The 15,062-nt window shown below is 35.0% G+C and overlaps 1 protein-coding gene across 1 annotated transcript in view; it reads left to right on the top strand.

The window, feature by feature from the left end:
* The window catches only part of LOC114254534, a 102,045-nt gene that overhangs the window by 19,096 nt on the left and 67,887 nt on the right, over nt 1-15,062 (top strand). Inside the window, exons 2-3 of the mRNA XM_036289055.1 lie at nt 3,878-3,923; nt 4,007-4,149. Of these exons, the coding sequence (XP_036144948.1) occupies nt 3,878-3,923; nt 4,007-4,149 (189 nt within the window). The remainder of the gene's footprint in view (nt 1-3,877; nt 3,924-4,006; nt 4,150-15,062) is intronic.

Genomic DNA, 15,062 nt, shown 5'->3' on the forward strand with positions numbered 1-15,062 from the left:
AAAGAACGCTATGTGTGTCATTGGTCAGAAGAAACCATTAAAAAAGCACTACGGCTAAAACAGACATGTGGAGATAATGGCTACAGGGAATTATTACAACAAAATATTCCTTTGCCTTCAAAACGTACTATGCACAGACGACTGGAAAATATCACGTTTAAGAATGGAATTTGCAATGAAGTTTTCGACTTAATGAAGGAGAAGGTTGGATGTTTTTCAGATGAAAGACAAAACGATTTGCCTTGATGAAATGAGTTTGACACCAGGAGAAAAAATAGATTCTAGCACCAATCATACTATTGGATATGCAACAATTCCTGACAAACATGGTAACTCTTTGGCCAGTATTCATAGTCGATCTTATATTTAAGATCATTTTAAGTACTGTCTTAAGATGCCATCAGCCAATCACAGAGTCGTATTAGCATCTTAAGACATTGCTTGAGACGATCTTGAAATAAGATTTGACTATGAATACCGGCCTTTGTTTTAGAAACATCAGAGACTACATTTAGGCTGCGTTTGGAAACATCATCTGAGTGCTCTCGGGTATCATTCTATCATTGTTGTTCGTTGAATGTGAGACAAGGATAGAATGATACCCAAGAACACTCGGGTGACGTTTCCGAACGCAGCTTTTTACGGTCCGATTAACGCCGGAGTTACATAACATTGATGATAATGCCAACCGTAAAAATAAAACAATTGTATATTGGTATTAATGGAAATCCTTGATTTTTATTTCACTCCATAGTTATTAAGTATTATTTTAGCTTGGTGGGAATAAATTAAGCCTGGACATCTAAATGCGTACACGGTTTGTCTCGTGCTGCGCTTGGCGTGAGACACTACCGTGTCTTTTGATAATATCAGCATTACTACATCGAAATTTGAAGCCGTTTAAACATACTCTTACTAAACCACAAATATATATAAGTCTAACATAATATTATATTATTAGAATATCAACTCCATCGTATAATATGTTATGTAACTGTTACATGTTACGTTACATATAACAATAGAGCTGTCATTCGAACAGCAATGTAATGTTATGTTACAGATTCTTATGTTTTACTGCTATCACAATCTCTATTTTCCTCTTAAAATGTGTAACCTATCACATTTTCCAATGCTCTATTTCCATATTACCTATCTCGCTTTTATTTTTTAATCTTTAATGATTGCATGTACACTTATAGGAAAGATGCCTCATGCTACTCATGGTTTGGTGTTTATGATATGCAATTTATTTACACGATGGAAACAGATTGTAGCTTACTATTATACTCCTGACGGGTTTGATGGCACACGTTTACACGAAATTATTCTTACAATAATCGAAAAATCCGAATGCATAGATCTTAAAATTCACAGTGTAACATCTGACATGGGAGCGGTAAATCAGGCATGTGGAAAGCTTTCTCACATATATCAGCAACAAAATACTCTGGTATTAAGAATTCGGTGCCACATCTATTAGATAACAGTCGTAAACTGTTCTTTTTTGCGAATGCTCCACATCTTATAAAGAATCTTCGAACTGCGTTGGTGAACAATAAAAATATAATAGTGCCACCAAAATTCGCAGAACTGCACAAACTATCTTCATGCATTGTTAAATGCTCACATATCGAAGACTTAGTAGCGGTACAAAAAAACCTTTCGTTTAAATTAGCACCAACATTAGATCGTGCAACTATTTCTCTTACTAATTTCAACAAAATGAGAGTTAATAAGGCAACCGCTTTATATAACAGACATGTTAGTAGTGCATTGCAATTTATAGGACAAGAACGTAACAACAATGAATATAATGTTACTGCTCTCTTTATTGAAATAGTGTCGAAATGGTTTACTGTGATTACTTCTCGCACCTATTCTACTGCATTAGGAAAAATGGAAGGACAAGAACATTTGCATATAATATTTAATGAGACTTTTTAAATATAGCCTTTTTAAAATCAGTGATTGATCTGTTCTCTAATATTCAAATCGGTCAAGATGGAAAATTTAAACCCGTACAATCAGGTATTATGATAACTACAACATCGTTTATAGAACTGGCAACTTATTTAATTAATGAACGGGAATATTCATATGTATTAGGTTCTAGATTTACTCAAGATTGCATTGAAAACCTATTTTCAAACATACGAAAAAAATTTCCTATGCCCAATGCATTACAATTTAAACAAAGCTTAAAAATTTTGTGCGTTTCATAGTATTTGCAAGTTGTAAAATACACGAATTATGAACACGATAAGGGTTTCTTGTTAGTTTTTTCAAGCACGGTCCAAAACAGAAAAAGTATAATATATCATACGACATACCTGTACTTCCTCCTAACGTTGAAAATATACGGATTTATATGGACAATGTCTACTTAAATATATTGTATGCTCATGCTGGTTATATTGTACTCCATTTCTAAGTTGCCTACAGTTTGTGACATGTGTATTCAATCGGCTGGATCAAAAACATTTGATGCGAATATTAAGTTTGCGACATTAGTACATTTAAGATGTTATAAATCACAAACATTGTTTTTTGTTAATAAATCAATCTTTTATTACTTTTACGAAATGGAAGTAATTATACAGATATGTACCATATATAAAAAATTAAAATTGTGATTTAATACACTTTTTAACTATAAAAATGGCTCATATTACTTGTAATACGCTCGAAACCTGCTGTAATTTATTTAACAAAATTATGAAACGTTATATTTCATTTCGAATAAAAATTGATTGTAAGAAAGAGCGCTTAAATACTAAAATATATAATAGTAAGACTATGGCGATGCATTCGTTCATTAAATAATCTATATTTAATAAATTTGTGTTATTTATATTTTCCTATCAATAAAACGGTTTTAACAAGTTTGTTTCCTTATTATTATATTTCTACCAGTTGAATTATACCGCGAGTATGGTATAAATCCGAGACATCCTATTGATGACGCCATGTTTTGTCGAGATCAATCAAGACAATAATCGAGATGGCATGACTCTCTGTATAGAGACTCCAGGGAAGACCTTCCTTCCCCTTCCCGTTGGTCATCTACAGACCTTGGACACAATTATGCAAAAAGTGCGCGAAATTCAAGTGTATATGTATTTAATGAGAATCTCGAGCATTTCGTTTGCGTGGAAAGTCGCAAACCTATGTGGTGCAGAGAATGCTTCGCATGCACACACACACACACACACGCACGCACGCACGCACGCACGCACGCACACACACACGGGGGGGGGGGTGCAAGTGGGGCCTTCGGCGTACCGGCGTATGGCGTAAAGGAATTAGACCAATCACAAGGTTTACGCCCGTTTTGTTAGTACAGAGATCGACTGTCCCACGGGGCGTATTTACGCCAGTGTTATGATCTATAAACCAATTAAAAAATCTCTTAAGTACCCATTTTGAAAATGAGCTTTGCATAAGGCATTGTGATTGGCTTATTAATTCTTACGCTGACATAAATACGCTCCATGAAATAGTCGATGTCTGTGCTAACAAAACGGACGTAAACCTTATGATTGGTCTAATTCCTTTACGCTGGTACGCTGTACGCTGGCCCCATGTGACTGCACTCTGAGTCTTGATATCGACGATCCGACAGCTGACTCGCGGTCGAAAAGTATACCGAGCGGCGCGCGTAACAATATTATTACGTGACATGTCATATGATCATGCTATGTAATATGCATAATGCTTAGAGACAAGTTTTGGAATACGTATAGGGGATATAGGGGACACAGGGGAGTTAACAGTCTAGTATATCAAGACTGCGGTACTGACGAAATTTCTTCATATAATTATATCTAACTATTACACAGATCTCGAACATAATTTTTTCTCTGTCGTCTTTCAGAAGTCATACCGAAATGATTGTTTGCAGCTTACAGGCGAGTTTGAGGGTAAGTAAATCCATATAAAGCTTGTGCTTGTTTAAAATGTAGAACATATTTTTAGATATTATATTAAAATCGTTTTATGATAGCTTATCCAAGAACAAGAGAGAAAGCTGACGCAAACATTGCTTTACACTGTAGAGGAATAAATATGCTAGTAATTAAACATAATCCCGGAAGCTACATCATTCAACCAAGCACTACTGTCGACACTTGGGGTATAGCCACAGTGGTAAATTTTTACTAAATGTTTTTTTAATGTTTACAATAAGCTTGAGCTTGGGTCTTATTCGCTTTACACTCTACACGATCAAAATAGAAAAAAATAGAAGATAAAATGGTTTCAAAGACAATTTTTGGGCTTAAAATCTACGTATACAGGGAGTCCTAGAATAGGAAGTGAAAGAGGATGAAATTTTGAATTAAAAGATACTTTACCAATTTTGGATTATTACTTATTGAGTTATTAACAGGAGTAGGAATACTAGGGGGGTTCTAACTCAAGAGCTCCGAGGGGGGTGCGGGTGTGCGGGGGGAACTTGTAGGTGCGGGGAGGGATGACGTCACCCGGAGCTTCAGAAAGAACCGCTTATCAGAAGTAAACTGATGTTCTGCATATCAGACAATTACACCTTTGAAAATGCGAAATGTTTATTAACCATAACGATAAATAAAATAAGTCGGTTTTAGATGCGAGGTGGCGCGCATGTCACTGTCTCTCTGTAAGAGGTGGCGAGGAGGGATGACGCGAGGTCTCGACGCAGAGAAGAACCGCGTAAACATGACCATCTTTGAAAACCAACACCGATAGTCGGTATTGTGGGTATGATATCACGAGGAAGGGGGATAATTTTTTGTAGAAAAAGCTGCTTATTAGATGTGATTACATAAATCTTTATTTAAAAGTACCATTAAAAATTGGGGTACTATTAAAAATCTATTCTCGCGCGCTCCCGCTCTCTCTCATTGTAATATTATCCTCATAATATTACGTTTATAGTAACGTTTACACGTTGTACACCATGCTATTTACATTCTATCATTCTTTCTCTCTCTCTTTCACATACACCAGTCATATGTTTTTGCTTATACTCATCGCGGCATAATCTCTTCGTTCTCACATGCTATCTTCGCTTTCGCTCCTACCCATTGTAATACAGTCCTTACGTTTACTTGCTGTACAACATGCTATCTACATTCTTTCTCTTTTCCTTTTTCCTTTTTTAAAATCTTTTTCTCTCTTGCAATCTCCCTTGCACCCTCTTTTACACACGCACACATGCAAACACACACATGCAAAACACACACACATACACACACACACGCACCTAGCTATATGTTCTTACTCCCATCCATCGCGTACGTATTTTTTTCTTGCGTACGTATTCTCGCTCCCGTTTTCGGTTTCACCCATCGTGTACGAATTTTCGCGCGCTTTTGCTTCCACCCATCACGTACGTATTCTCGTGTGTTCTCGCTCTCACACATTGCCTGTGTCTCTCGCTCTCGCTCCCATCCATTGCCTGTGTCTCTCGGTCTCTCGTTCCAGCTTTCTTTTACGTTTGTAGCTATCGACGATAGATAAAGAAATAAGAAGAAATAAAAAAACAGTGGGTATTCACCGTTGAAGATTCAAAAATCGAGGAAAACAAAAGATCCAAAAATAAATAGTAAAAAACAATAAACATGAAAAGACTAAAATTAAACGCCAAAAAATGTCCTCCTACTCGACGAGTCTTTGCGATGGTCACAGCGGTACGCGTCGAAAAAGCGTGGGGCACCCTCACGCTGAGGCCCTTGGGGATTTTCACCCCTGACTCCACCAATGCGTCCAGAGGCCCCCTGCAAAATCCGCAGGCAGATTCTCCGAAATGTTAAACACATCAGGAGCGACATGTTAGGAGCTGGTTGCATGAGACCTCCGACTTCACAGAATCTTCCGGCTCCGTGTCATTAAGATTCCTCCCAGCTCCAAGGGATCCTCCGACTTACTCTCCTTCACATCATCCGTCATGTTAACTGATCGTGACACCGGATTTAAAAATCGTATTGTGTATTATATACATTTTCCCGGGTGAGTGATAACGAGAGACTAAATACATCTTTCTCACATCGCAAGGGATGCGATTCGAGGTCGTGGTTTAGCGACGATACCCAGCTGTTTAAAAAATTAGAGAGGTGAGGGAGGAACAACACACATACTTTTTCTATTGCCTCCTCTCTGGATAGTTCTCTTTTGCACCTACCCATTGCCGCATAATTCTCATGTTCTCTCATGCTATTTTCGTTCTCTCTCATACTTCTACCTAACCGTATGCTCTTACTCGCAATTCAATCTCGCAGCACAATCTTCGCTCTCGCTTACGTTCGTCGCTTTGCTCACAGTATTGTACTAAATCAAGAGGCGTGAGGGATGAAAAAAGTTGAATATACGTTTATAAATTTTTTATTTTTTACAAGTTCAATGTTACAGGTACATACGTATAGTACGTATAATACATATAATACGTATAATATGTATAATATGTATAATATATATTTGTCTTTTTATGTATTAAACGTTAAGAGCTCGTAATCGACGGTAGTTTTCGAAGACATCGTCGGCGTTGTGACCGATGTTGTGAGCGAAACACTCGTAACCGATAATATAATATAATATAGAATAAAATTAAATTATAAAAGATAGATTAGAATAGCTCGCCAAGGAAGGCTCGTTATCGCGAGGTGTCAAGTAACATGTCTCGTGCGCTGCCGGCCGACCATCGCACCGGGCATCGCATGGAATTTAGCGAAGTTCAGCTTAGCAACGATCATGCCACCGGAAATGCATATTTGCGTTTTGGCAATTGTTGCTAAGCTCGCGAATATTTCCCGCGCGACAGATGCGCGCGGTTATGACCATATATGGTCATGCGGAGAGCCCATTGCCCCACTATTATACCAAATCCACGGTACTACTTAAGCCGCTGCCGAACAGCGGGCCGCGGGATCAGTGATAGTCAATCAAGCCGATACATACGGCCCGCGAGATTAGCATACGAACTTAGAATTCGGTACTTACAAGGGAACCTCGCGAACCCGTAAATTTTTATTTTAATGAAACTTGGCATAAATGTAGAGGGGGTGAATACATGAATTTAGAAATTTTTAGTTGGTGCCCAAAAACGGTTTAAAGGGGTGAAACCACCCCTTGAGACAATTTTGCGATTTTTCGATATATCTCGTAAACTAAACAAAATATTAAAAAATGTTTCATACGAAAGTTTTACAGTACAAATACCTTTATTTAACTATGCTATTTACTTTTCCCCAAAAAATTTTGGGCCGTCTTCGAACCGAACGGCCGTTCTTCGATATAGCTACTTTTAAACCAGGCGTACTTGAAAAGATCATGGAATCGTGGAGAGGACATCTGTCTATGCGTTAACAATTGTAATTTAATGATATTATTTTTTAAATGTAAATTAATATCATAATTTAACAACGTAACTCGATCACTAAATGTTCTCACAAAGTTTTTCCATATTCTAAATCTATATACGTCAAGGAGTTAAATCATTCCTGTGGTTTTTTTTTTTGGTATTATTAAAAATCCGTACATCTTTATCTTAAGATGGCATAAATTCTTGTAGCCTAGCGGAACAATGTCCGGTCCAAGAATCTAATAATAGCACACTGAAGCTTCCACTTATGGGTAAAAATACATTTGTAAACCAAGATTGAAAGTGTTCTCCAGTTAATTTACCCGATTTCGATGCAGCGATATAAATGTTTGCAGGCCTGAACAAGGTTTTTTCAACTCGTGGACCAAAATTTCCACTAGCTTCTTTCAAAACCAAATAGAGAGGTGATTGTAATTTTCCGTCTACAGAAACTAAGGTTAAGCATTATTGTACAACTATGTGTTATTGCTGACGTTGATTGAATTAGAGTTTCAATTGTTTTAACACCCTGTATGGTCAGCGTTCTGCCTGAATGAATCTCCAAATTAAATCCACTTTCGTCAGCATTGTATATATTTTCTATTCCAAAAAGATCAATAAAAGATTTTACAGTACTTATAAATTCTTGGCATGCAGCTTCTAATTGTTCTTTATCTCTCATTGTAGAACGGTTTATAAATTTTGTCATTTTCCTGGATACAATTCCATATTTTCTTTTAAAATTTAATATCCACGTTGCTCCTGCTTTAAATGAAGGAAGATCTACTTGTTCTTTCGCTTCTAACGCCCATCGTCGCAGATCCAAATTATGAATAATCTGTTGTTCATCATTAGCGTCTTTAGAATGATGTAAAATATATTGGGACATATATTACAATTTTTCCCTACGATTACTTCCTTTTTGTAGACTATTTTCCCATCGATATAATTGTTGTACTGTCTTGACTTTTCTGAAGCGATGTTGCACTGCTGAAAGAGAGTATCGGCCTTTTTTCCCACTTTTCCAATATTCGACGGCTTTCCTTTTATAGTTACTATTTAAAATTTCGTCTCCTGGTTCACAATTTTCTTCATTATCAGGTTCATAATCAACATTATCATTTTCTAAAAATTCTTCCTCTTTATTTGTTACATATTCTATGTCAGGTAAATCCACTTCCCAATAACTTTGAAATTCTAAAGCAGTATCAGTCTGTACATCAAATGATAAGTCATCCACTGCATTTGTTATAATATCCTTTATCACATCACGTAATTGTATTTCTTTTTTATTTATAGGCGTTGGTGGAATATGTGTAATTTGAAAGAAAATTACTAACATATTAAGAACATTCGCAACATTTATGTGTAACATTATGCTTCACTTAATTAAAAACAATCTAACGGAAAAATTAAATACATGTTAGATGTGATATTGATGTACTGATCAAGCACACGTTAGATTTGATACTGATGTGAAAATGACGCGTAACATTATTAATAAAGATACGTGATTTCCATTTCATATACGATACATATTGCGACATGACGAATATAAAACTTGAATGTGAAATATGTGACGTAGCCAGAATGAACTATGTGAAAACAACGTGACTAATATTGCGCAACTGTTAAAAAGACTCAAAAAGATGTCTCAACCTTTAAAGGGTGGTTTTATTCCTTCAAGCCGTTTATAAGCCCAAACGGAAAATTTTCTGATTTTAATGAAACTTGACATAAATGTAGAAGGGGTAAATACATGAATTTAGAAATTTTCTATTTTGATTCAAAAACGGTTTGAAGGGGTGAAACCACCCTTTAAAGTTGAAACATTTTTCTCGATATATCTCGTAAATTAAACAAAATATTAAAAAATGTTTCATACGAAAGTTTTACAGTATAAATACCTCTATTTAACTATGCTATTTACTTTTCCAAAAAATTTTTTTTATATTAGTAGCATAGTTAAATAAAGGTATTTATACTGTAAAACTTTCGTATAAAACATTTTTTTTTATTTTGTTTAGTTTACGAGATATATCGAAAAATCGCAAAAATGTCTCAATTTTGAAGGGTGGTTTCACACCTTTAAACCATTTTTAGGCACCAACTGAAAATTTCTAAATTCATGTATTCACCCCCTCTACATTTATGCCAAGTTTCATTAAAATCAGAATTTACGGGTTCGCGAGGTTTCCTTTTTAGTCACAACGCTTCTCGAGTGAGTGAATCTACAGCGCGCTATCTCAGAGCCGCGTGCCGTATCTTATCACCTCTGAGTAAAACGACACGGCACTGATCGCAAGTGTAAAGAATTGCCTTGTAACTACAGAGAATAAATATCTCTTTTGTTAATTACTAATAACAAGTGTGTTGGTGACTCGAGGACCCTGCCAACGAAAGCCTCCTTTCGCGAGTTCCTACTCCTAAGGCAGCAACGAACCCAATAAGATTATTTGTCGCACCGCAAGGTATGGCAAAATCATTTTGTTGCACCGCAAGGTACAACACCATGACGCCATGGTTCCTTTCTTTCTCTCCCAAAAACATTGCCACCCTATCACTGGGTCCACACACACACACACGCACGCACGCACGCACGCACGCACGCGATCACATACGATTTTGTCATATACGACTTTTACGGTAGGACGTAAGGAATCTAAAATTAAAAATAGTAAATAAACAACATTGGTTTTTTAAAATCAGTAATTTTAAACCAATATTTTAAAATAAAAAACATTTTGTTAATCAAATCCTTATTTGAAATTAAGTAACATGTGTAAATAACTTAATTAATAAATACGTTTTATTTAAACCTTTCTAAATAGTTTCCTTTTTTATTTAAACCTTGCTAAATAGTTTAATGACAATATGTAAAATTAGATTTATTGAAGTTTTTTAGTTTTAATTTAGTTTGTTGTGAGCGGAACACAACCAATAAAATTATATTACAAATAAAGTATTCAAATTATCATTTAGCTCGCCGAGGAAGGCTCGCTATCATAAGGTGTCAGGTGACATATGCCTCGTGCGCTGCCGGCCGGTCATCGCACTGGGCAACGCACCAGCTACCTTAAAGAATTAGCGAAGCCAGCTTAGCAACAATCATGCCACTGGAAATGCACACCTGCATTTTGGCAATTGTTGCTAAGCTCGCAAATATTTCCCGCCCGCCGTATATGGTCATGCGGAGAGCCCGATGCCCCCACTAATAATTAAATCCGCGACACTATTTAAGCTGCTGCCGAACAGCGGCCAGCGGGATCAGTGATTAGAAATCAAGCCGATACGTACGGCCCGCACGAGTGAAGTATGAGTTCGGGACTTAGCCGCAAGCAAATCTCAAGCGAGCAAAGATACGACGCGTTAACTCCGAGTCACGCGCCGTACCTAATCAAGTGTAATACGACGCGGCACCTTCGTCGACTGCAACCAATGTACAACCACAGTGAAATAAATCTGTTATATCAAATTAACTTAGAATCAGTGAGTGAGTGATTTGAGGACCCTGCCAACAACAGCCGCCTCTTTCCGCGAGTTCCTACTCCTTGGGCAGTAACGAATCCCGAAAGATCTTTTGTCGCACCGCAAGGTACGGCAAAAATCCTTTGTTGTACCGCAAGGCGCAACAAATTTTAAAATAAAACTAAGAAAATTAAATTTAATATAAAAGAATTATATTCACCACTAAGATTCGATGTAGACCGTTAGGCGATTTACAATTCATTGATATGTTTTTTAGTTTTTGTTGCAAAGTATTTAAAACAGGCAGGAAATATCCCGTATACATACTATTTTACTTTGTAATATATCTAACGCACGTGCTAAAAGTTTCATTATTTAATATAAATCGAGAAGATTATAGATAATTACATAGTTGCATAATAAATAAAAATTATACAAATGAGATAAGTAGATTTTCTATAATATTCTGCATAAAAAGTAATCAACGATAGCCAAAAATTGAAGGGTTTATAAAATATTTTTATATCTTAATTTAAGATATGGTATCATACATAATTTATAAAATATCTACAATATAACTATAATAACATTTACAATTAAAATATTGTAAAATATTTAACTTTCAATAATTTTATCGTAATACATTTGTACATAAAATAATAAGACGAATTGATTAGTGTAAAGAAAACGCATAATTGTAAAAAAAAATATGTAGCAAATTACATATTTATTCTTGTCTCATTAATTTGTGTACAAAATATTATAATATGAAATTATTAAAAATTAAATATTTTACAAGATATTTTGTACGTTTTACATAAAAATAGATGTATTAAAAAATCTTATAAATTATTTAATTTTTAGCTATCTTATTTTTATAATTTTTCATGCAGAATATTACAAAAAATATACTCATTAAGTTGTAATTTACCTGACAGTATTCATTTCAAAATTTAATTTTTTCATCGGTTAATCTTTGCAAATCGCAGTAATCCAAACATTGTTGAATTAATTTGTTCAGTATTATTTTATAATAACGTCACCAGTTGAAATACACAATCAAAGATAAAATTCCACATATAAAAGTAAAAAATAATAAATTTATAAAATAAAAAATAAAAAATAATGAATTTAATATAAATAAAATAAAATAAAAAATAATAAATTTAGAAAATAATAATTCTTATTATTCCCCCCAAAAATCGATATTTACATTTGTTCAGAATCGCTCTAATTTTCTGTTGTATGGTAAGCCGTTCTCGGTGTGATGTGTCCCTCGTGGTCTGCTAGTGCAAATCATAATGTGAACCCGATTTTCGGGCATGATGCCTTGCGTGGAAATCACGTTCTGCGCCTCGCGTCTCCCCGGATTCGAAGCCATCGGTGGATCGCGCCGGGATCGGCACCGGCAGACGAGCGAAAACTGTCAAGCGAGTATCGTATCGCGCGAATAGAGACGAGTGCGAAAAAGAGTAGTGAAAGATCCGACTCTTAGATGCGATCAGTGCGTGAGTGCCAATAACAGAACGATTACGTCACTCAACTATCTCAAGCTCGCGATCGAGGCACGCATCCGTCATCCGCGTGTCCTGATCACATTTTCCGCACTCGCTTGCTTCTTTTCTCCCGATTCCTCGCGCTCGCTCTGTCTCTCTCTCTCTCTTACTCTCTCGCCGGTCGCACCGTTTGCGTCTCCATCAGATTCTCTATCTCCTTTTCTCCTCTCCACGCCTTAAGTCCCTGAGCCTTCTCATTGAGACCCTGCGGTTTTCAATGATCATTCGAGGTTCGCGACGATTTTCAACCTCGAGCGCGAACAACATTCAATATAAATATTATAAGAAAAATAAAAATATAAAAATTATAAATATATATATTCTTTCAAAATTGGTCTTGCATCAAAAGAACTCAGAAAGACCCCACAATCATATATTACTAAAGAACGGACATTAATAATTGGCAAAGATCCACATAGGTTGCGTTTTGTGAAGTTTTCACATGTTTATCATAATGTCATGTATTGTATATATGCCGATATCCAGATATTATTTTGTTGTACTAACGGACATTTGAGTAGTTCTTGCGGACACATTATATGCTGAAGAAGGACAAATAAGTCCGAAACTGTACGTTTTATTCTCATCGGTCTTTTTCTTCATCAATAAGCGATGTTGAATTGAAATTAAATTCTCAATGAATTAAATCTACCAACCGTTTTTAATGCTTGTCTTTGACCGTTTTCTACTTATATATATTATGCTTATGCATCTTACAAGCTGGTGAATTTTATTATTAAAAAAATATATAATCTTTATTCTCTTTAGTATAATATAGCCAAGAAGACTTGGTTTACATATAGTCTAAAAGAATATATACTAAAGAAGAGTCTAAAGAATATGTATTATTATTATTATTAATTATAAATGTATAATATAAAAAATGAAAATATTATAAACTTTTTACCTTGTAATAACATTTTTTTAATAAATTCTGTAAGTTCCTTTAATTTTATCTGCGATTTGTGTATACTGGTTTTGTTTGTTCCATAACTTTGATAATTTGCCAAATATTATTCTATATTTCTTTTTGTACAAAACATTATCTTCTAAAAGCTTTTCCGTATCTTTTGCAAAAAGATTTGTGTGACTAGCACATCTTTGATGCTGTGGAAGAATAATTAAATCTTTATTTGTATTTTCTGTGTCAGACATAGTTAATAGGTCGTTTAAATTATGAAATTCTATGGCAGAATTTTCATCTTCATTTTTATTTCCAATTTTCTTGAAAACTAAACAATTTATAAAAATTTTATTTATAAATAAAACATATGTTAACATACAAAAAAATACATTCATATATTTTTTTATATTATATTTTTATATTATATTTTTATAACCCTCCATTGGATGCAAGTTTAAATAAATAATTATTTTAAGTCACATTAATAACATTTCAATTTCTTATTTATTGATATTTATTAATTGTTTTTTTATTAATTTTTAAAAAATTATTTTTACATACTTTTATGCCAGGTCTATTAACTAAGTGTTCAGAAAAAGTATTTTAAAAAGGAAGTATAATGGGAAACATTGCGTTTAATAAAAGGTAAAAACCTCAATATTAATTTTTATTCTATGTATTTGTAAACTGAGAAAAAAATTATTGGAAAACGCAAAATGTGTTTGATCCAACTAAATTATTTAGTTTAATAGTCCAATTAATTAAATAAAAAACATTATTACGATGACACAAAATAACTTGTTACCACTGTTATGTCTGGCGAGATTTTTAGCGTGTAGTATTTCAATTCGTGAATCTCCATACCGAGCGGTTACAGGGAGATATCGGGAGGGCCTCAGCTGCCTAAAAATTAATTGCCAACAGCACCGATTGCCAACAGACCGTTGCCAACAAATCTTTTGCGCACAGAACCTACAATTTGCCTACTTACCGTTTGCCTACAAATCGATTGCCTACAAACTCTTTTGCGCACGAGCTCAATTGCACACATGGCACTATTGCCTACAGCTCGATTGCCTACATGGCTCAATTGCACACATGATATTATTGCCTACAGCTCGATTGCCTACATGCTCTTTTGTCCACAAATTAAAAATTAAAAGACGCCGTACGTTTGCACACATAAATTTTTGCGCACAACCTATGGTGCACATATAATATTATTGCCTACAGATCGATTGCCTACAAACTCTGTTGCGCACAAGCTCAATTGCACACATGGTACTATTGCCTACAGCTCGATTGCCTACGTGCTCTTTTGTGCACAAATTATTATCAGATGTCTTCGGATTAATTAATTTGTGCATATTAATTAATTAACCGAGAACAATTGGAGATGCGAACTCGGGATAAGCACTACTGTCGTCGGAACACTTCGGAGAGTCAATGCGTATCCTAAATTAATTAATTAACTAATTAATTAATTAATTAATCTTAAAATATTCACATCTCGAAAACGGTTGGAGATGCGAACTCGGGATAAGCACTACTGTTGAACATAAAGTGAGTCAAACGAATCGGCACCAATCGGCGTCGCGGAAAAGTGGTAATAATACTGCTCGACCACGAGCAACTTCTCACGTCTATACGGTCTTTTTTATTACGGATAGCTGGATGGATAAAGTACAAGAAAACCCTTCTTATATTTGTATTAATGTTCTATCGCCCTTTTTATTATAGAAAATAGATTTTCACGGTCTTTTTGTATTATATATATAATATAACACGACTTTTT

This window comes from Monomorium pharaonis, chromosome 6 (genome assembly GCF_013373865.1).
Source record: "Monomorium pharaonis isolate MP-MQ-018 chromosome 6, ASM1337386v2, whole genome shotgun sequence".
Lineage (NCBI taxonomy): Eukaryota > Metazoa > Arthropoda > Insecta > Hymenoptera > Formicidae > Monomorium > Monomorium pharaonis.